At 42.6% G+C, this 23,258-nt stretch overlaps 2 protein-coding genes across 30 annotated transcripts in view; one reads left to right on the top strand and one right to left on the bottom strand.

Annotated features, from left to right (window-relative positions):
• The window catches only part of LOC310892522 (uncharacterized protein), a 33,683-nt gene extending 32,594 nt beyond the window's left edge, over positions 1-1,089 (bottom strand). For 2 of the 8 annotated variants that reach the window (XR_014578191.1, XR_014578192.1), the window contains exon 1: positions 951-1,089. Coding sequence is in view for 2 of the 8 variants with exons in the window: in XM_083820388.1 (XP_083676514.1) it covers positions 951-1,048 (98 nt within the window). In the remaining 6 variants the exon portion in view is untranslated. The remainder of the gene's footprint in view (positions 1-950) is intronic. The other 6 variants (XR_014578194.1, XM_083820386.1, XM_083820388.1 and 3 more) reach the window with 4 other exon arrangements.
• Positions 1-23,258, top strand: part of ST3GAL6 (ST3 beta-galactoside alpha-2,3-sialyltransferase 6) — a 57,584-nt gene that overhangs the window by 16,344 nt on the left and 17,982 nt on the right. For 3 of the 22 annotated variants that reach the window (XM_083820370.1, XM_083820355.1, XM_083820357.1), the window contains 4 exons: positions 533-722; positions 18,671-18,770; positions 19,442-19,510; positions 20,728-20,805. In XM_083820370.1, coding sequence (XP_083676496.1) covers positions 18,682-18,770; positions 19,442-19,510; positions 20,728-20,805 — 236 coding nt within the window. In that variant the 5' untranslated portion in view covers positions 533-722; positions 18,671-18,681. Of the gene's footprint in view, positions 1-39; positions 147-212; positions 723-859; positions 971-992; positions 1,126-1,167; positions 1,527-1,587; positions 10,604-10,651; positions 14,809-18,670; positions 18,771-19,441; positions 19,511-20,727; positions 20,806-23,258 lie in introns of those variants that run through there. The other 19 variants (XM_083820358.1, XM_083820351.1, XM_083820350.1 and 16 more) reach the window with 18 other exon arrangements.

Below are 23,258 nucleotides of genomic sequence, written 5' to 3'. Positions count from 1 at the left end.
TTTCCAGGAACCCCATGGCTCTTCCCAGGGCTGGTGACACAGGGTGTGGCCTCCCTGTGCCTCCGGCAGCAGATCTTCGCCAGGACAGATCCTGCCCTGCTGGCCGCCTCTCAGCTGGGCTTGTTGGGGGGAATCACTGGAGGCAGGTGCTTGCACTGGGACAGTCCCACACCTGTGGCTTTCACCTTGCTGGGCTTTTTGTTTTTTTTTTAGTGTAATTTAATTTTTTAACCAGTTGCCTTGCCTCCTCTTTTTCCCCAAGCTAGCAATGGGTTTTTCTCAGCTGTTAACTGCCAGAGGGTGACAAGTTGCTGGCTGGGGGCAGGAAGGAGGAGCAGGCGCTGCGTTTCCAGCTGGAAGTGGTGAGGGAGGACATGGCGGGGAGATGGCGCTGCGCGGTATCTTCCTTCACAAGAGTCTCTGCTCCCCCGGGAAGGCTTTAATATAGACTGAGGAGGAGGTTCAGTTGACTTGAGCCAAGTAACATCTGCCTAAGTACGCAGCATGCTTCCTTTCACATTTTCTCTTGCAGATGGGGCTTCACTGAACCCAGCTCTCCTCTTCATCCTCACCATAAACAAGACCATATGGAAATAAGGCTTGAATCTACCAGGAGCCTGAATAGCCCTACGATATAAGAAGCTACAGAAGCTCTTCTGTTCTATCTGCAGTTTTATCAGTGAGAAGATTCAAAAATAAAAACTCCACCCTGTCGACAACTGGTAAGTGAATACATTTGCTGTATAAAGCATAGCTGCCTTTGCAAACTGCTGCACGGGCTGAGAGGACTTCATGGCTGGTGCCCGAACCCACAGGACTTGGCACGCAGGACGTGCTCGTTCCCATTTTTTCCCATCAGAAAGACGTGGGACATCGCCTCGCCCTTCTCCTGCGTTATTTCGCTTGGGAAAACTTCCAGCTAAGCTCATGCACGGGGGACGCGTGCTTACGGTTTTAAAGCCTCCTTCAGGTACGTGCTGACGGCAGCAGCGACCGTTCCGTGCAAGAGACCACACATGCACAGGCGGAGCTGGCTGTCCGGAGCCATCAAGGAATCACACGCGCTTCCAGAGGGACGGAGCCTGCCTCTAACAAGCCTCCTTCAAAGCAGAGCCGGCCCCGCGGGTGCGCGCCTCCGCCTCGGGTGCGCGCCCCGGGCTTCCTGCGCGCTCCCCCCCTGCAGCGGCGGCGGGGTGGGGGAGCCGCCGGCCCGGGGCAGCCCCGCTGCGGAGGGGGGGAAGCGGGCGGAGCGCGGCCCGGCCCGGCCCCGGGGCCCCCCTCGCGGGTGGCCGAGCGCACGGCTAACGGGCAGCGGCGGGGGGAGCCGGGGGAGGCTGCCCCCGAGTGGAAAGCGAGGAGGGAGAGGAGCTGGAGCTGGAGCTGCTGCTGCTGAGCCGCTCCGGGCCGGTAATCCCGCCGGGCTGCGGGGCTGCAGGGACGTGCTCGCTTCCCGCGGGGGTACCGGGAGGAGGAAAGCGGCTCTCGGAAGGGCTGCGGGCCTAGAGGGAGAAACGAGGGATTTCTAGGTAGGTTGTGCCCGGAGCTAGGCAAAGCCGGTAGGTACAGGCGGTCTGTGCGGGGGGCAGGGAGGGCAAAGCCTGCAAGTTTTGTGCTGTCTGCTTGCTAAAGCCTCTGGAATATTATTCCACAGCGGAGCTGGTGTTCCAGTTATTGCAAACTGTGAGATCTGTTCTGCCGTCCTTTCTCGAGTTAGGATCCCCACTGAGGGGAACGGGAACTGTTCCCGGAACCGAAGCTCAGCAAAGGCAGTGAGAGCTATCTGTGTTATGTAGATGTTGAGCTCGCGTTGCCCGGTTGAAACTCTGTTTCTTCGTTTGTTTTTTCCCTCTCTTCTTTACCCACTTCATGCCAAGCTATTTGTAGATACAGCGTGGCTACGAAAGTATTCAGAAAGGGCGAACTTTGTAGTGGGATGAGATTACTTGGTGTAACCTGACAATTCTCTTACAGCTAAACTGTATACAAATTGTTATGCAGAAAAGCATATAATTCCTAGTGCGGAGAATGCCAGTGTGCTAGAGTTGTCACTCCTAAATTTTAAAAGCTAAATTCAGGGAGGGCTTGAAGAAAGAGGAAATGTGTATGAGTGGGACTTCTTGTGGACCCATTTCAGACCAAGGAAATATTCCCATCTGATTAGGTTGTAGAAGTGATATTTTTGACAGAAAAATACCTTTCTGCTTGTACATAAGATTGCACCAGTGATACCCTTGTTTTTCTTCCCAGCTACGTGAAATAAATCTATGGACCTTCCTTTCTGGCTTGATGCAGTACCTGAGTCTTCGGCATGTCTGTCTGTCTGCTGAGCTGAAGCAGAGACAGGTTAAGCCACTCTTCAAGCTTATGGCTCTTTATTAAAGTGGCAGTATTAAGGGTGGATAGGTCCCATGGTCTCCCTGAGGGTCTTCCTGGCCATATGAGACAACTTCTGCCGATGGGATGCATGAATTATCCACTGAGACTCTTAGTGTCCAAATACCCCTGTGCTGAAGGCAGGAGGAAAGCTGCTTTAGGTAGGCAGTTGCCTGGTGGGGAATTGTCCGTGGGAGCGGCTGCGGAGTGTGTAGGCAGGGCAGTGAGGCCTGAAAGGTGTCAGAGAGATCTCAACTGCACGAGTACTAGGTTGTAAAGGTGTAGGGGAATAGGTGAGTTATGATGTTTGGCTCGACAAGGTGGTTGGCGAGACATGAGTTTGATGTGTATCTTGTGCTCTGTTAGATAAAGGCTTCAGAAATTACGTATGGGTGTTGCCTCACAGAGAAGGGAAATGCAGCAGCCGACATAGTGAATGATCTCATTCACAGCAGCAAGTCCTCGAGGTGCTTCTTGTCCGCTTTCTTTTCAGAAGTTTGAAAAGTTACAGGCAGAGATGGTTTTAAAAGATTTTGCTTTTGAAGATTTTTGCTTTTTGAAAGCAAAAAGATTGTGTTCTTCTTTGTGTGGCTGTTTTTGGATGGAAGATGGCAGGGAGTGGGAATAGCTTTTTTTTTTTTTTTATGATAGTTTCTTTGTGTTATTAATATTCTTGTCCTGGGCTCATTTTTGTTGTTTCTGGATACACCGTGGTTAGTGTGTCTCAGTAAAGGTTTGATCTGTCCTCCCAAGACAGGCTTACAAGAACTATCTCAAGCCTGCCTTGGCTGAGATGTGGCTGTCCACTTCTTGCATGTAGCTTTGTGTGCTGCCAGGTGTTCAGGTTCAAGTATTTTGGCCTGGAAGAGGCCACAACCAGGTGGGTCATTTAAAGATGTAACTTGAAGACTGCCGTGAGTGTCCATGAGGTAGTCCACACCATTGTCTCAAAGGCATCTGTAAGGAAAAAATTTATTTTCCCCAATATAGCTTGTAGCACAGAATGTTGTTTTGTTCATCTTTGTGTCTTAAGATTCAGGTTATTTTACGTATAAAAGTTTGTTCATACTGTCTGTGAATGTATAGCGAGATACTTTACTGCGGCTCTGTAGTTAAGGGCATTTTAGGAACAGGCTCAAGCTCGCTTGAAATACTACTTCAGACATCTTTTCTTACAGACGCTTACAAAGATTTAACTAAACAAGTTGAAATATACACCGTGTTTTTTAAGAGAAGTTTAATTTTTTAAGCTTGTAAAACTCATTTGTTATTCATTTGAGTTACGTTCATCTTTGCTAGACTTACAGAGAAACTGGTAAAGAATACTGGGAAATCAATTTATGGGGTAACGGTGTAGAGGGGTTTTTGGTCTTTTTCAGAGTTTCTATTTTCTGCTGTCTTTACTTAAAAGGACAAGAGCTTGGTAGCAGAACAAAAAAAAAAAACAACGCAAAACCTTCAACTTCCCCATTAATCCGCTTTTTTTCTGCTTCCAATTTTGCAATCTTACGTATGACTAATTCTCTACCTATTTGTAGTCTTCAGGGGAAATTACAATAGAACTTTTTGTTTTTGCTTTTTTTCTCCTTTGGTGTGTGAACTTCTTTAAATGCTAACTCTTCATCTTTTATCCTACGGAAGATCATAAAATCTTAGCTTTTCATGATAGATGTTCCGGTTGTAAGGAAAATGTGATGTGCAAGCTGTTGTTGCCTCTGAAAATCATCTGTTAGTAGCATATCGAAATTAATCTGCTTTCACTTTGCAATTCAGTCTTCTAATTGTTGCTATCAGCAGCTGAAAAGTTCTAACTGAGAAGCTGAAAAGTGACAGGCAGCACTAGCTAGCGTGTGCTGTTAAAAATAGGAACATAGGTCTTGCTTGAAGTATCAGCATCTTTTGAAAACCTCATTGAATAAATATAGGTGCAAACTGGTCAAAATACCTTGCAGTAATGCAGATGTATGCATTGTCTTAAAATATCTTATCCTCTTTAAAATTCATTTTGTTAGGGTGGGGTAGCTCCTCAGTGTTCAGAAGAAAGTCGTTATTTATTCTTAAGGGCAAAATTGAAACCTTGATATCTCAACAGGAAGACCCTTCTCGCTCGCTCTGTTGCAATGCTGTATTTTTAAGTGTCCTCTGGATAATGCCCAAAGTCTGTGTGTAACTGTTTGCGTTGCTTCCACTCCCAGCCCCAGCAGCAGCAGTAAAACTGGAGCGCATTGTGCTGGAGCTATTCTTTACATTCCTGCATCCGTGGGGAGCCAGGAGGAGCAAGGCAAAAACGTGAATAGCCCCCACTTGCCCTTGCTGGGAAGGGAAGGCTGGAAAACTTGAGAAGCCACAAAGCTGATCCTGCCTCCTGTTAGAAGAGCAGGAATAGAGTAATGCAGGGACTGGTTTTTAAGACCAAAAAGGAGTGAAATGAAGTTCTGACTTAATCAGTGAAGCTCTTCTTAACATCTGTTGATTCACAGTGCAAATTTCCATTTCCTTAGCAGAAATACTGCTTTCTTTTGGGCCACAAGCCAGCAGAAAGCTGTATTTGTGAAGTGGGTGGCTAACAGTCTTAGATTTCCACAGGCTCTTCAACTCACTTTTAAAACAACAGTTTCTCTGCCTTGAGAGTACAAGATGGAAATGCTAAAATAAAGATCAGCTGCTGCAGAGCTCAGAAAAGCTCTTTGTTATACTGAAGCTTCCCAAGCACAGCGGTGCTTCTTTTTTTCGCTACTGCTTTCAGGATCCTGTGGCCAGAAGTGAAATGAGAATGGCGTGAGGGGCATGTCACTGGCTTAACCAGAGTGCTAGGAGAGGTAGGCAGCGGAAATATTCATACCTAATGGCCATTTAACAGCAAATACAAAGTGTATGTGCTTGTGTGTGTGGAATATCATGTGTGGGGTAGGGGAGGAGGAGTCCCTTTTCCAGGGTAAGAAAGGTATTAATGTTGTGTTTCTGCCATCGTCTTTTTTTTTTTCTCTTTTCCAACATAAATGTTGACTTACATAGCTCCCCCACATTTTGCTGTTCTGTGTTGCACTGGCAGTTGGTGACTTGTGGGGGAAATGATCCCTTTAGGGAAAGGGGCATGCAAGCACCCTAGTACAAAGCAAGGGGCACTGCAGAGAAGGAACTTGTGGTTTTTTTCCCTGCAATGAGAAAAGGGAAGGTGCTTGGCCACTTAAGAACTGCTGTTGCTGAATGAAACCACAAATTTATTCATCTTTTTCCAGTCAAAATAGGTATTTCCTGTTTCTCTGAAGTTCTTGAACCTGCTTGTCTACATCCTCCACCAATGTCATGTCTGAGCACCCTGGAAACACTATCACCTTGATCTTCGCAGGGCTTCAGGTAGTCTGAAGTCAATGTGTAGAGCTGAGACCAGGAGCAGGGTTAGTAGTGTAGATGGGAGATACCCTGTAGGGTTTGTTTGAATGTAAAATTTGCACAAGATTAAATGGAGGCATAATATTAAATCCAACTGATGAAGCGCCAGAGCAAGTTAGGATTTGTCCATATTGGTGAATGTGTACAAGGCTTGCTAGCATGTGGTAGCTAGTCTTGATCATGCCCTGTGCATAGGCAATTTACTGTTTTCTCATTCAGTTAGCTGGGAAAAGGCAGTTTTCCACTGGAAACAGTTAAGGGGAAAAAAAAAAATACAGCTAGCTCTGCTTGTCCAAGTGTTTCTCAATACTTAATGAGACATGGTGACAGTTACTTGCCTCAGCTGGGAACCTGGAAGGCTGTAAAGGGCTTTTCTTCCCACCCACCTCCACCAATTTTATGACTGCCCATGGCAATTTTAATCCCCAGTTTACAGAGGGACTCAGGACTGTGTCAGTAGTGAAGTGCCACGTGGTTCAGCAGCTCTGATGTAGCAGTACTGCTTCAGTCTCCTTTTGTGAGCATCCTCTCCTTTCCCTGCCCCGATTCCCAAGCTTAGATGTTGGCAGGTCCATAAAAGAATACTAAAACAAGCAGGCAGGGATGTATCCTCCAGCTCCTCTACTGAACAATTTTTGATGCTGTGTGTGTACAAGGGAAATCAACCACAAAGTGTCCACTGTGTGCTCTCCCTAAGTAGCATCTCCCGTTGTTGCTGGAGACAGACTAGTGGGCTAGATGGACATCAGTGTGGCTTAGCAGGGCCATTATCGTGTGTGCTCCTCAGCATGAGCTGAGCAGCACAGGCTAGGTGTGTAGACTGGATTCTGACTAGCCAAATGGTTAAAATACTGGTCAGTGTAAATACCATTTGTACAGTTTCTTAAGATTGACTTATTCTTGCAAAACATATTAAGAAATTACTGTTACTTCATCTTAATTGGAGCAATTTAAATTAAATATCTATTTTCATTCCTTGTGTGCTAATGGCATGCTGTAGTTTGTTTTCAGCTAGGGACATCAGTTTTTAGGTGGTTTTCTATTATTTTAAAGATTTCTAATTTAGAGTGTTGTTGAGAGCTTTTTTTGGAAAAAGCAGTGAAGTGAAATTGAACGTGGGTCTTATTCTTCAGATTTCCCAGTGAGGTTTTCTTACAAATACTTGTTAGTGTCAAGTTTTGTTTTTTTTTTTTTTTTTAAGTTGGGTGACTGAAGTCAGCTAATGCTACTTATTAAGTGGCTGAAAAGGATATTTTAAATATTTAAACATTTAAAAGGTTTAACTTCAGGCAACAGAGTTTAGGAAATTTGGACATTTATATGTTTGTGCAAGGCTTTTCAAAATTTTAGCGATTTTTTAATGGCCAGAGGCTGTTATAGTATATCTGCAATGCAATTATGTGACAAGCAGAAATAATGAAGCTGAGTTTCTGATGGCTTTCTGCATGTAGACTTTCTGATGTTTAATGGGAAAAAAAACCCATAAGTTCATTTTTTTCTACCTGAGTGCCTACTTATTTTTGCAAAACTTGCAGAGGTCTCAAATACATTGAGCTCTTAATCTCCTGTCAGATTTGACTAAAATTAGCCAAAGGGGTTCAAGAGTTGTATAGGGAAGGAAAGAAAGGGCAGGCACATATGTACGTACAGTGTACGATTGCATAAATTTCACTTCATGCTCAAAACATGTGCAATATAACAGAACAAAGAGCCTTTTACTGCATTTCATGCTCTAATGACGCTCTGCATCGTTTGCTGCATTGAATAGCCATCTAATAGGATGCGGTGGTGCTGGAGGCTGGGCTGGATTTGGTGTGCTCAGGGTAGCAAGGAAAAGATGCCAGTGGGTCCTGCTTGCAGCATGCCTTGCTCTAGAGAACTTCCAGTTTTATGCTGAAGCAAACATCAGGCTTCGTTATATCCCTGCAGCAGTGCAGACAGTTTGGTTATAGGGGAGCAGATCTGTGCTGCAAAAGAAGTCCGTCACCCTGCTGTGACTCAGGAAGGTGAGCCATTTGTTGTCTCAGGGCTCACCTGTTACTCTCTTATCTTCAGTAAGAGACACGGTGCACATACAGCCCTGGGCATATACGATGCTTCGCAAAGATCAGGCAGGGGAGAACAGCTAATGTGTATAAAAACACAGGAAACTCCTGAGGAAACTTATGTTCATGGTGGTTTTTTTTTTTTCATGTTTAACCACTGTTGAAACTAAGAATCAAATGGCAAAAATAGACACAGCTTCACCTGCAACAAACCAGACCTGGCTGAGAAAGTAACAAGTCAAAGTGATGCCAGGAATGGATGATTTATGATTTGCAGCAGATGAAGCTCTGTGAAGGACTGAGCTGTATGGAGGATGGGGCTGTGTGTCTGCAGCCAGCCCCCGCCAGGAGCACTACCCTCTGGCCCCCAGCTCACACTTTGTTGCTCTTGGTGGGGGCTCGGTGTTTTGGCCACTGTGGGACAGCCTCCACGGGAGGGCTGTGAGGACATAAAGGAGCGTATGGGTAGGGTGAAATGCACCTCCGACTTCCTGCAGCTGTAGGGGTGACTCTCTTCAAAAACAAACATCCCAAACAGTGATACATCAGTTCTCAGTTTTGGGGGGGAAGTGGGTGGCGTTAACCTTTGGTGAGGTTTGAGGTCTGAAAGCCTGAAATGGGAAGAGAAGAATCTCTGTGTAGCACAGAGAAAAACATTTAAGCTTTCCCAGCATTCCCTAGTGACTAATTTAGGCAGCTTTCCTGTCAGACAGATGGCAATTGAAGATTACCATCAGACATAATTAGCTTTCCTTATGTATAGCTGGGGAAACTAAGGTGCATAATTCAGGGCAATGAATTTCAGTATAGGCTAAATGCCCCTGAAAGTTAGCACTGCAGTAAGGGCTCTTGTGGTGTCACTTTATAGCTCTGTATCGTTGTAGTTCTGACAGAAATGTGTAAATGAACTTATGCAAACTATTCCATAAGGAACGGAATTCCTGTATAACAACTAACACAGTTGTGCTGTGAATTCCAGTTCTGGTTTTGTGTCTTTTAGCCTGCACCTTTGCCCTCTTTTCTTCACTGTGATTTTGATTTCAGTTTTGTCTCAGGAAACACACAACTAATGATACTCCCAACTCAGATAGAGCTACATCTTCTTTGGAAGCTTGTTAGCTTACAAAAAAACCACCAAAACATAAAACAAACAACAACAACAACAAAACCCAACAAAAACAATTAAAAAATTATTTACTTAAATAGTAAAGAATGCAGTAAGATGTGAATGGATTTTATTCTGAGATGTAAACTTACTGGCAGCTTTTCCTATTCAGAGAATGTAGGACTTTACATTCTGCGTTACATGTTCTTCAGTACTGTGTCTTTCAACTGTTTGGTGTATCTTAGCTCTGGAAATCCTCAGGGCAAGTACCGTTTGGATATTGTATGCGGTAGTTTTTCCTGTGTACATATTTAAGAAATGAAACAAAGCACCTAAAGCCTTTAGGGGCTCTTCTGCTACCTGTACAACAGTTCTTTGTTAGCTCAAAAACACTTTACACCCACAAAGCATTCTCAGCTGTGAAGTTGCTCATTAGAGCATTTCTTATCATGTTTTTTTTATTGTTGTAAATAATATTTTTGAGCTTTAGTGCCAAGAGAATGAAACTACATGTAAAGAAGGCTTTTGAAAACAAACTTAATACTTACAGTACTTGAGCTTTTCTAATTTTGCAATGTCTGTTTGGATTTAGCTTTCTTGTAGTAGTTACCTGTTAAAGTGTGTACAGTGATTAACTTTCATGACCCAGAGGCAATGTGAATGTATTTGTCGCAGTGCTGAGTTAAGAGCACTAATGTTAACAGAGAAGTTGCTGAAACTGTTGGTGTCCTGCAACTTCTAAGTTGGCAGGGTCCTTGCCAACTTCCAAGACTTGCCAGCAGTATGGGTTGAGTGCCACCACTTATCTCCATTCCACCCCCTCCTCTAAATTAATTTAGCTTTACACTTTTCACTGACTTGTTTTGCTACATTCCTGAGGATCTCTGAGCTCTCTGTTGGCACATGTGTACCATGGAAGATTTACTTGCCAAATCTGCTTTTAAGGGTAAATGCCATCTCAAACAGCTAGTTTTTGGTGTTGGTAAGTGGGTGTGCATGTGGTGTGTGTGTGTGCGTTTTAAAGCAGTTGGGGCAAGATTGGAATGTACAAAGCAAAAATTAGTGAATGTAGCATGCTTAGGGCTCTGACTACAGACACGCTTTGCGTGTTATTTCAATGAAAATTAAACTGTTCAGCTTTGTGTGCTGGTACGAGTATGTTTGCCTATGAACAAGTGTATGAGTTCACCTATTTGCTGGCTCACTTAATCCACACAAACCTGTATAATGTAACTTCCCCAAACTGACTGGTAGATTTACTTGCATAATTCCAAGTCATTCTTGTGAGAGTTGAGGTTAAATCACGAACTCCAAATCAGCTGTAGCTGGATGTTTTAGATATCCTAGGCGTTATTATAAGACAAAGTGTGCCTTGTTTTAAAGTGAACTTAAGGCTGTGGGTGAACGTGCACGTATAATAGAGATAAAAGTCTCTGGCTGGACCTTCTTTATTTAAATTAATCATGGTTTCTGGGAAAAATCAGGTGAGCTGATATGGTTCGTAACCAAACTGTTTTGAAACGTGACTAATTTGGCTATTTCCAGCCTTTTTTTCTTCCACCTCTTCTGATGTCTTTTCTCTGGGAAACCCAAGAAGGATTGTTCGCTTGACCTCGAGACTCTGACTCTGCAGGCATTCATGGACAAAGACCAGTGGGTGTGAATGAGCAAGTGATGCTGCAGTGGGGTGTGTATCTGTTAATCGTTTTCTGTTTTCTCGAGCATTGTGTAGTATGTGTCTTTCTTGTTTGTTTGAGAGAAACTGGAGAAGCAAAACAACCCAAAACTATGATGCTCTGTTCCTTCAGGCGGAGCAGCTGCCTTAAGTTGACAGAAACCTTCTCAGTTTTCCATGTCGAGGTATGAGAAAACGACTTGAACTCTGACCCCCAGAACATGTTGCAAGGCTTGTTTATATTCCAGTCTTTCTGGAAGAGGGGCTGAAGGGAGAGGGGAAACATGGGCCAAAAAGGTACAGTGTTGGCCCCACAGTATGTGGGAGGAGCCTGCGTGGACTTAGAGCACACATTCTCTGTCTGTTTTGTTCTATTGTGCACATGTTGGTGTCTGCTGACACCTATGATGTGTAATATATAAACAGGAGTCCATCTTAGGCTGGCGAAAGCTTTAAATGTTAATTCAGGAGAGTACAACAGGTCTGGAGGAAATCTTTCAGTTAAGGCTGTCTTACTGAATTTGGTGGTGGTGGTGTGTTTGTTGTTGTTGTTATTTGTCTGTTTTTAGATGCAGTTAGAGCTGAATTTGTAGTGTTTGTTTTGATTAAAGCTTTGGGAGTCAAGGAAACAGAACTATCTGCTTAGCTTATACCTGCTTTGGACTTTGCATGCCTAAGTTAGATTTTGACGGAACCCAGAGTAACTGCACTGCAGCTCTGTTGCTGGGTGTGGGAATAAGTGCTGGTCTGTGTTGAAATGCATAGGAGGAATTTATTTAAAAGGAAAATAAAAGTAAAATGTGTTGGAGGGAGGCCTGTGGAGGAACAGGATAGGCAAAGCATATGAAAATGTCTGTTCCCAATGTCTGTGCACCTTTGTGGAAATTGGCTACTTCCAGCTAGTCGTCACTTCAAGGTATAACTATCAGCAAGAAGCTGAGACTGTGGCCTTGATTGTGATTGTAGGCAATGTTTTGTGAAATCTGTGATATGTAGAAAACACCAGTTTGATAAGAATCCAGTAGTTACTATTTTTATTCCCCTCTAAAAACACAAGTTGGATGTGGATCTACCTAGGGCTGCCTTCTAAACCCAATTTAGCAGTGTTTAACTGTACTACAAAAGGTATGTAATTTGGTGGAATGAGCCCCAAGCCATTTTGGAACATTAGGGAATATTGTTTTCTTGGAGGGGAAAAATAAAAATGGCAAACCAGCTATCTCCTCTTAATGCTTTCAGTTTAAGTTGTGCCTACACCATACTACAGAGCATGCTGGAGCCAAGGATCCACATTGCACTGTGTTGATCTGAGTCAAGCTATTAGCTCAGATCTCAAAGGTGACATAGCACCCCTACTCTCGCCTCAAGCTGGAGGTGACATGTTCTGCCCCTCAGCAGGGCTAATTAACTCAGCATCAGACCTTTATACTGAATACTGTACCTACTGGAGGGCTGTTTCAGTGGTACCTGATGCATGTACTTTGTTGCATTTTGCAAATCCAGGTTTCCTGGCAGGATACCCCAGCTGATGATCTGTAGTGCTGTTTTTCATCTGTGGAGCAAAGTATTTGGTGTCAGTGTAAGTGATACTGAATTCTGCATAGATAGACCCAAAAGTGACACCTCTATGAAACAATGTGCATCAATAATTGTGGTAGCGCTGAGCACAGGATTGCAGCAGACTGTTTTAGTAAGTTTATAAAGGCTTGTAATAAATGCCCGTAGTCCTGTACAGGTGTGTTCTTGCTGTCCGAGAAACAGTCTGAAGAGTGAATATAACTTCCTTTTTCTATGGCCTGTTCCTGTGCATTGTTTTCTGTTCCTGCCCCCACTGCAGGGCACGTGTAAAAGCTGCTGGGTGTGCAGGTAGAGGTAAGAGGAGTGGACAAGGGGTGACATTGAACAGGCTGTATCGCACTTGATAAATAGGAGGGAGGAGCAGGAGACCATGGGCATGGTGCTAAGGCCGAGTGAGTCAGGACCTGCATTGCTTTTGGCAGCTTTTCCCAGACTCTCTGTGTTGATAGCATGTTTTTCTGGCTTATCTCTTACATGTGTGAGAGGGAGAGGCTACAAACTCATATTTTACAGATCTTGCCTGAAATGTTGAAGGGTTTGGGTCTAGCTAGAACAAGCCTCCAGAACAACTTCCTTGTATTTAAAAGTGCACAAGGTGAGTGAGCAGGGCTGGAGGTAATGGTTGTGGGTGGTGCAGGCACTGTGTTGCCTGTTATGCACATAAACTATGCCCCTTCCTAGACCTGCCTGCAGCCTCCTGGAAGGGGGCTAACCTCCCTCTTCCATCAGCTGTCTCATGTAGGTCAATTAAGATTACTGGGGTGAAAATACAGAAGAGTTGTTGACTGGACCTGAAGACTTTATTAGCACATTTTAGCTGAAGGATCTGTTTGCCTAGGAAGAGTTTTTGGCCTTATAAGTAGGACTGGAGAATTACATGAGCAAGAGTGATGCAGAAATCTCCTTGAAGATTTTGGACTGAAGCAAACTGAAATGGTAATTGTCTGAAAAATACAGCAGAAGTTGCTTTTCCTTGTTGCTTGATTCAGCTGGCAGGCTGCTTTGGTGAGGAGCAAAAATACCGGTGTCTACATTTGAAAGGCAAAAATGGAATAAAATAACCATGAATTGCCCACAAAATGATAAACTTCTTTCTGTCTCTTATGGTACATTTACATTTCACCATTAGTGGGGTGATGAAAGAGGGGGAGGCAAGCACTTAAGCCATAAAAGCAATCTATTACCTCTTGTGGCCTGTCCTGAAAGCACTGTGCAGCCATGCAGAAGGTCCAAGGTGGATACAGCTCTAGTCTGCACCTCTCCGCAGTAGATTAATGTCAGCAGAGGCTATGTTTCTGGCAGTAGTAGCTGATAAAGGGCGAAGGTTGACTAAATCTACTGAACTACTGAATAGACTAAATGTTAGCACTGCTGTGCTATTAAATCTGCTGGACACCATTGCCTGCAGTTGGGTACATAAAGACAGTCTTGCTGCTACTTCCCAAGTTTTCTGCAGTTGTTGGAGGAAGGGGAGGTGTTAGGGGGAATTTTGGAAATCTTCCTGTCTCTGGGAGATGACTTTTTTTTTTTAATTAATCAGGTTGCTGTATGGAAATAAATGGGGTTGTTGGGGAAGAAGGCTCTAGTTTTCAGGGTCAGCAAACACTTTTCTTCTGTGTCTGTCTCTGCCTCTTAGACCCATCAAATGATAGGGCAGATAGAGCCTGAAAATGTCTTATCTTCCGGTGCAGGAGTAATCTTTAACTGCTGGTAAAGATTCTACGTGTGACATCATGGTACAAGTCCCCAGTGCCATTTTGACAGAGAAAAAGCTTAATTTTAGGGCGTCGTGGTTGTGCAGGCAGACCTTCAGGAGCAGAAATAACTGCTTTATTTTTGTGTGGGGAGGAGGCTTGAAACAAATAATTTCCAGTTGACATGTTGTTAAACTTAGCACTTCAAAACTGAATCCCTTTTGCTAGAGACTTAGAAATGTAGCTTTAATTCAGGGCCACTTTGCTGGGATGATCCAATATATCTGCCTTCCTCGTTTAAACTTATTGTCTAAAGAAGTCCTTAGAAATACTAACATGGAAAAGAAATGATCAAAAACTTCCTTTAAAAAGAGTGTAAGGGAAGGCACTAGACTGACTCAGCCACTTTAGTACCTTTAAGACTACTGCAGAGCTATTGTATTGTCTGTTACAGCATTTCTTTCCTGAAAAATAAGAAACAATGAACTGTATTGCACATGTTTAGAGCAAGAACTGGAAGAGTTAATGGTGAATAATATATAGATTTGGCAGCAGAAATACCTATATGTGTATCACAATATGCCCACGTTTTGGCAACTTAACTTGAGAAAAATGATATGAGAACTCTAGCTTGTCATTCTGTCGCATAGCTGTGTCACCAGGCATGCACCTTGACCAAAAAGAAGCAGTTCTGTAGGACTGGTGATCACAAAAACTCCCACAAAATGCTGACTGTCTTAAATCCTAACATTTCTTTTTAAGCTTGTTTAGTAGTTTTTCTCCCTGTCCCTTTAAATCTCAAGGTCCACACAAAGCACATTTTCAAGCTCACTTCCCTTCCTCCCCCACAACTACAAGAGCTAGGAATTTAAGGCCTGAATGAGCTGAAATTTTCATGCTGTCAGTTAACTGCAGCAGCAAGAAGTTAAACTGTCACAAGACCAGGTATGGAGCTAGGATTGTTTTAAGATGAGTAGTATTTAATTTAGTAGTAAGCACTTTCTAGTTAAATATTAATGGTTTACTTTATTAATCCTCAAGGGTGCTTTCCAAGTAAGTAGGACAGATGCAAAACTTCCTGCACTGTATTATTAACAATCTAATTTTAAGCATGAAAACAAAAGGAAGGCTTACAAGCATTATGAAGAAAGATGATCATGTGATTGTCCAGTCCGACAGCTGTAGTTGCCTGCATGATTATTTTTATTCTGTATGCATGTGTAAGTTAAAAGGTACAGTCTATGAGATACAGGCTTCTATCAGATACAGCACTTAACTGAAGTAGCAGAATAAATACTGGTGTAAGTGAAGATGCGTGGTTGGCAAAAGCATTGGTTCTCCATCTCTGCCAAGGGGAGGAAAAAAGTAGCCGCCAGGCTTATACAGCTAATGTGTCATATACCCAGTGCATCCCTCTAGTGGGTTGGTGGGAGCTGGGGAGGACCCTCCTGTCCTGAGGAGGTACAGGCTATCTTGCAGATCTCTTATTACTGTAACAGTCTGTCCTGCCTAATTCTGTGATCGTAGTTCCGCCTTGGCTGGGGTGGGAAGTTGAGCAGCAGGTGTTAGTTCGGGTTCCCATTCAGAAATGACTGCGATACTTTTTCTTAAAGGACTAATGCATCCAGTTGCTTACTTTCAGAAAATTGACCAGCGAACATGGTGAACGTCTGGCATTGGCATGCTGGCTTCCACTCCTCTTTCGTACTGTGTGCCATTGGAAGCTTTTTAGAAAGCGGAGGGAATTGAATAGTTGAGTTCCAGCTTTGCCCTTTGTGTTTTGTTAACCCCGATTGACCTTGACCTATGGGCACCATGACCTCTGTCAATTAGGTTGATTAGCTTGAATCAAGATGCTGAGTCTTGTGTTGTGATAAGTAAGCTGGAATGACTGTCATTTTACATCTGAACCGTGTCTTTCCAATTGCCTATTTTCTTGCGTCTCTGATTATGGGAATTTTCTAGTGCATTATTTGCATCAAACATGTTTGTTTTTTCTTCGATTTACTTTCTATACTTTTACTTTTTTACTCCTTGATTTTAAGAAGAGGAAGGGAGAGATGGAAAACGCTGTCACCATTAAAAATACACTCATAATTTCTTCCGTAAACAAGGCAATGGTTCTATTTACTAAACCAGGTTCACTAAAAAAAAAAGTCTGTCTTGATTACAGAACTCTCTCTTCAAAGACCTGAATGAAGCCAGGCACTGGGGGATGGGATGGTGAGAAGACACTTGTATAATTAAAGACCATTTTGTCTTCTCTTCCTGAGTGCTGAGTTAGGTACGCCCTTAATGATGCTACGTTCTCATGTGTATTTCAGACCGAATGTCCTACATAAGATAGTGAAAGTTGTTACGGATTCCTTATGATCTTATTTCAAGAACCATGTTGATTTATGTTGCTTTTGTTAATTTTTTGCAGGCTCTAACAATGTTTTTGTAAATACTGGGCAAGCAGCAGATTTCTTTCTATTCGTGAATAATACTGTTATAAGCAATATCTTTGTTCTTATGCCTCTTTATGTGTAGCTTTGCCTTATCTTTGGTGTACAACTTGGTCTGACTTCTCAGCAAGGCTCTGTTGATGGAGATTTATTAATTTGCATTGAAGTCAACAAAATTGGTGATTGTTAATTTAATGACTTTTTCTGAGGAGCTGTTACATTAAATGCTGTTGATTTAACTGATGTTTGCATTGATTGAATTAGGAGGTAAAATGTAAACAGTTGATTTAGTGGTATATTTTAGCAATCATTTGCAAAGCAGGAGATAATACCAACAATGAAAAAAAAAAAAACCCACAACAAAGAACACAGTATCTTTTTCAAGTAAATGAACCAGTTGCTGTTGTTATGACACTTGACTAAACCCAAGAGGTGATTTTTTTTTTTGGTAATGTTCTTGTATTTTTAGACACAGATTTTGACAGAATTATTGTGAAAAGTCATGGTTTGCTCCAGAAGTTGAGAATGACTTTCAAAAAATTGCATCTTATCAAGTAGAGTCAAAAGAGTTTGAGCAGTAAGGGAGGCAGTGTTACTTTCCAATGAGCGATAAAAGGTTGAAACTGCAATAGCTGCCTCCCGTGGGTTAATCCATCCAGAAGAAAGCAGGATAGCCTGGAGGATATACTTTTAAGATTGATAGGTTATAGCTTGCTCATTGCATGGCTTTGTTACTTGTAGATGCTGTCATAAAACCCCATCCCTGACCCTACAATTAAATCTCTGTGAAGGATATAGAAATAAATAAAAAATAAGGAAGTGGTTGGTTTGTTGCACTCAACCCATTGTGACAAATGGTTCACTGTTAAGTATTTCTTCAGGCTGGAATCTGTGTGAGCGGCAGTAGTTCGCTTCTTAACTTTTAATACCCAAATGTAGCTCTCTCTGTGGTTGTCTTCTGACCTTTACTACAGAGTATGGTGCAGAGATGTTACTAGCATAAAGCTGTAAATCACTTAGTAAAACTGAAGGTACAAAATACAATCTGTCTTAACGCTGTTTAGTGCATATTTAAAATAACAGCAACTCTAAATATTCTTAAAAAAAAAAACAACAATATGGAATTAACAACAACAACAAAAAACTATAAAGCCAAAGGGTTTGCTTTTGGAAAATGCAGCAGCAGTATGCAGCTGTATGCTTGTTTGGATGTGGCTTGTTTCTGTTGAACAGCTATTTGTTACCTTCACTTTAGAATACATACATGTACAAGTAGGTGTTTATGTATTGTGTGTATTGAACCTGCTTACCCATACCATGATAGGGAGAGAGATGAAAATAATAGAAGGGTATGGCTCTCGAGTAAATTTCCACAGTAATTTGTGGCCAGAGTGTCTATTTTGGACTTTCAGAGGGTTAAGCAACAACAGTTCATTCATAAAGCCTGAAAAGGCAGCTCAGTGTGTTAAGATGTGAGCAATGCACAACTTGCTTTTCCCCTGTCGAGCGTGGAGAAGTGTGTGCTTCTGGTATTTCTTTGGCTTTGTTTTACTAATCTGTGCAATAAGGTGAAAACTCTACTTGAAAAAACAAAAACAAATACCGTCTCTGCTCTTTCTCTAAAACGTAGCAAGTTCTAAGTGCTTTCAAAATATTGGGTCCTAATTTCTCTTCTTTGCTTTGCAATACATGAGAATAGCATTTTTCTGTCATTAAGCAGTGAAGTCTGGCCTGTGTCCTGCCCACTCATCAAGTCCTGACACAAGGATGTTAGCAGACAGCTTCAGTGCAGCTTTAAATGACCAAACCCAGACTTTAACAATATTCAGCGGTCCTTAAAAAGCCAGTAGCGATTTGTGGCAGATTCACTGGCGTCAGCCTATCTGCCTCCTGCAAAGCACGCATGCTTGTTTAGCTGTGTAATTATGGAAGCTGATGGTGGGTGGAGTAAGAAGGAAGAGAAGAACAGGTACCTGTAAAGGCTAACTTCTGACCCAAGAGGCTGGTTTCTTTGGGCTACCAGTGGACAGAATGGAGCTCCTACTCTGATGTGTCTGGAAGAGTCTGCCTTTTCCCACCCTCTTCAGAGGGAACGTAGAGTGAGCCTTTCTCCATATTTGTGTTACTGTGCAGAATATGCACATATGTTAGGTGCAGAGCAGTGTTCAACTCCAGTTACTGGGACTTGGTGTGAGAAAACAGGCTGGAATGATCCTGTCAAATTTGTGGTGATGGAAAATGGCTGTAATAGTGGTGACTTCCTTTCATAGGTTGCAAGATGTAGGAGTTTTTTGTAGAAGTTCATTTTAATATTGTAAGTTGGATTTAAATTTCTTATTTTCTTTTTTTCCTTATTTCAGGTCTACCAGTCATGAAACGAATTCTTCTGTTTTTTATCCTGGCTGCTGCTGTTATGTATGGTATACTGCATGGAAATTTGTGGAGAAATAACCTCTACTGGTATGGTGACACTTTGCTTATACCTCCATGCCCGTATGAAATATGTAGCTGTTAGTTGCTTTGTTGCTGAATAGCTGTTTAAGAGTAATCAACAGAAGGGATTACTACTGTGGATATATGTGCTTTGTGAGTTTTCTGTTTTGTTCTTTGTGTGTGTACCATAAGGGAATGCGTGTGATTGTTCTGTCACCCCTCCTCTTGTGTCGGTTTTAAGCCAATTTGAACCTGTTTTTATGGAGAGGTCAGGACCTCAAAGATAGGAAGCCACTCTGAGTTCCATGAAAAGAGGTGCTCCAGCAAGAAGAGATCTTCTTCTGTGTCATGTCTCTGTGTTGTCCACCCTCTTGTGTGTTTAGTGTTAGCTGTTGCTTTAGGTGTCTGATAAATGATATAGCAGAGACCTGCCTCACGCATGGGAATATCTGCAGTTGGAGTGGGCTCCTTCTTGCAAAGCTGAAACTTGTTAAGTCCCAGAGGCAAAATTCTGGGAAGCAGGCCCCTGCTGTCTCCAGGGTGTACAAGACAGGTGACATGGGACCTAAAATTAAGGGTGCTTATTGCAGAAGTTGAGCTTCCATTGACTTTCCCAGTGTACAATTGATATGAATGGTTCTCTGTTGCGGTTTCTTTGTATAGCAAACCTCAGCGTTACACCATTTCCCCTTTTGCAGGATTAGCTTTTATGGACAGACTTCTTCTGTGAGGGCTCCTTCTTCCAATGAGGCTAGTGGAGTTACCCAGTAAGTTCAGCAGTTGAGTGGTTTTGTGTGATCACTTTTGTGTGTGTGTGTTTTTTGTGGGTGGGTGGGTGAGAATAAAATCCATGGTCTTGGTTCAGCTGGTCATTGTACAGCTGTGTCCACTTGAGTGTTTGTTATGAACACAATTGTAACGTGTCTGATAGAAAGGAATTTGTCTATGTCATATCTCCAGTGTTTGGTTAATATTTATGGCCACTTATCAGTGGAAAGCAATGAATTGCTGGAAGGATGTTTGTTTACATCCTCCAAATTCCTGGAATTTGGAGTTATATTTGAATAAAATTAGAGCTATGAGGGCAACTTATGAGCTTAATTTTAATAAATCAGAGGCGTGGTTCACTTATGTGATGTGCTAATGTTCATACAAGCAGATCTTGTGTGCTAAATTAGGTTTGTGAGGCTAACGAGGGCATATGATAGAATGTGAAAGAAGGTCTTCATTCCCTCTGAAGCTGTCCTGCAAAATGCTGTCTGTGAGGTTGATTCTAGAAAGCAATGAGCTGACCAGCTGCTCCATTTCACAGGGTGCTTTCTCAGTGTCAGTATTCACATGATGTCTTGAGGGTACAGAAAGCAATTAACCTTAATGGTCTGCTTGGCTTGTGGCTCTAATGTGGCGGTTTCATCCTTCTGTTCCTAATGCAGCCCAGATGCAAGTTTTGCTCATGGTGATCTTTACCCGCCCTTCTGGGCTTCATATTTGTTCATAAAGGAGCTAAAGCATCAAGACAGGAATGTGCTTAGAAGTATAAGTCTTGGCCTTCTAGCCTCATTATGGGGAATCACTTACCCTGATATAATCTCATTTTCCTTGAAGTGCCCACTGTGGTGCAGTCTCTTTCCATCTCCCAAAAAAGACTCCTCCCTCCTCTTTGAGGAGTGCTAGTGCAGCTATCTCGAATGGCTGCAAGGGTGATTCAGCTGAAGTGTCCTGTTTCTCTGCAGGTGGGTCTGAGATAGAACTTCTGGTTATGGCTGCAGACCCCTCGGAGGAGCACTGTAGAATAAAAGCCTTACTAGGGAAAATAATCATACTGTAATCAGAAAGACCCATCTTCATAATACCAACAGAAGCAATCATGAAAATTTGCCATAGTGTTAACTCAGTCAGCTTACTGTTTTGCTTGTCCACGTTTCTCTACCTTGTTGCTGCTGCCCCTTCCCGTTCTTGCTATTTCTTTGAAATTCTCTCGCAGGCTGCTACCTACGGCTGTGGAGAGAAGGAACATGCTAGACACCTGTCTCCTGAAACCAGCATTTGAATCTTTACTGGAGTGAGTATTCTGGGAGAAGGGAGAGGGGGGAGGAAAGGTGGTGGTGATTTAAGTAGAAATATTGGTTATTTACATGTTCTGGACTATTTCACATTTTGATTCATTCCTGTAAGTACAGGCTTCTGGGTTTGTGTTCATTGTTGTTTTTCCTGGTTGTGGCAACACAAATTGTCTAGCTTGTCATTGTTCAGCATCTGAGCGATACAACGCAACTAGCTCAATATGCTGGTATATGTATTGAATAAAAGAGTAATCCTGCTTGTGTTGTAGCCAGTAACGGTGAAACTATTTTCTTGATTGAAATACAAGCCCTGATCTTTTTTTTTCTTCCCATGCTGTTCTTGTAAAAGAAGTGTTCAGGTCCAAGACTGAAACTCAATTATTCTGCTATTAAGAGCATTGAATTAAAAGATTATTTTTTTGATAGCTAAGCACTTTGTAGCAGCCAGAGGCCAGAGAAGTTTTGAAAGTCTCTTCATTTTTTCCAGAGAGAAGAGTATGAAACATGCAAAAACTCATCCACACCCCCTCATTTTAAATGGATTCTTAATTTTAGTAGAATTAAATTTTAATGAAACTTGGGATTGTTTATGGTTTTGTTCCTTGGATAGGTGCTATTGAATTGCATGCTGGTGTTCTCTGCTTTAAGATACTCAGGGGAAGTTTCCTTTGTTACGAAGCAGTCAACTGAAAAGGAAGAGCTTTTACCCAAAACATAGGAGGTGTCTGGTCACAAAAGTGTGTCTCAGATGTCTGTCAAGAAATAGTGGGAGTTTTTGTTATTAGAATTGTGTCTTAGAATGATCAAAGTAACGCTGCAGGAGCAGACAGGCTGTATTGTTGGCTTTGTTTTTATCTGAGCAAACATGAAGCATGGCCCTGAGAAAAGCTTGGGAAAATGTTTAGATCAAGTCCTGGCTGAAGCAAAGATATTATTACTTTTACTTTTTTTTTTTTTAAGTATTTTTCCTGTATAAGAAAACAGGACTTTGATTCAGCACTGCTATTATTTTAAAGAACATGCGAGGATCTCAAGTTTCTCCTCCCCAGAGCAGTCCCCTAGCCTTTGAGTCTTGGTTAGCTGCATGTCTCAGAAAGGTGGTCCTAGGTCCCGTGCCCACAGAGTGCCCAGGCTGTCTTGGTGTCAGGCACAGCAGGGTAGCTTTGTTCCTGAGCAAGGGGGCAGGGATGGACTCAGAGATGCACAGCAGGAAGGTAGGTTCAGAGCTAGGACTGAGTCTCTTGGATATTTCCATAGGTCCTTTACTGGGATAGCTTATGTGAGCTGAATATCTGGTCTGTGCACTTTGGTAATAGCCTGGGGAGGTTGAAAGGGTATCTAACCTGGCAGAATTATTTATTGGAAATGAACTGGAGCTAGAAGTGCCAGAATTAAGAATCCTTTTGCAGCAGGTAAATTATTTATTATGGCTAAGCTTACCAGCTGCTTCTGAACAGCAAGGCAAGTTATTAATTTGAGAGTTTAGTGCGTGATGTCTCAGTTAGCTGTTCTTGCTCAGTTAACCTATAGCCCAGTTCTTGGTGTGTGGATTGTGTACCTTCTGAGCACATGGAACTTAAAGAATGAGACACTTGATTTGTGGGACTGTGAGAGAGCTATGTGTGTGTTTACAGCTATTAATATTCTTAATGGAGCAACAAGTCATGTGCTGGCTGTGGGTATTTATGGTCAACACTCCAGGTTTTCTCCCTGTGACTGCATACCTCTGTGTTTACATTTTAATATAAGACCCAGCATGCAGGATTGCTGCAAAGTCAACCAGTTTGGTGAGCTCAAGTTGACTTAACCATGAGGTGAAACTGAGGGTATGGTAGCATGTGACAGGATCGAGGTTGACTGTTCATTCAGTTGTCTTGATTTTTGACAGATATGGTAATAGAGTCCCTTCCCTGCTATGAAATAACCCTTGGCTGTGGCTACTGTCTTTAGAAGTGACCTGTTGTTTCCATCTTGATGCATATAAGGTGTGACACACTCTTGTTCCAGTTTGTAGGAGGAATGTGCTTTTGAGGCAAACCTCCTCGTGATCTCCATGTGCTGGGCTTCTCGTTGCAGAGCAGTCCTGGCACACCTGGACTGGGCTCCTTTCAGACAGTGCTGCACCACAAGATGCACTGCAGGAGCACACCTGATGTGCTGCAGCTGATAGGGGGTGTTCAGTCCGTGGGACCCCACTAGTATTAGTCCAAAGCAAAATACCTGAGACGTGTGTAACCCAGACATGGGAACTCCATACCTTTTTGCTGTATGGGTCTACTCCTGTTGCCCCAAACTACTGACTAATGTCAACGTAGCCATAAAGTGCCACTTGTTTGGAGTGGGTGCGCTTCTCATATAAGGTGAAATTTGCAGGAGATGGGATTTTTCAGTTAAAATACTTTGCTTCAAATCCCATTCCTACTTATTTAATTGCCTTATATAATAACTTTTT

This window comes from Anser anser (assembly GCF_964211835.1).
Source record: "Anser anser genome assembly, chromosome: 1".
Taxonomy (NCBI): Eukaryota; Metazoa; Chordata; class Aves; order Anseriformes; family Anatidae; genus Anser; species Anser anser.
Note: the sequence above shows the minus strand (reverse complement) of the source record. Positions and strands in the feature narration are given on the sequence as shown.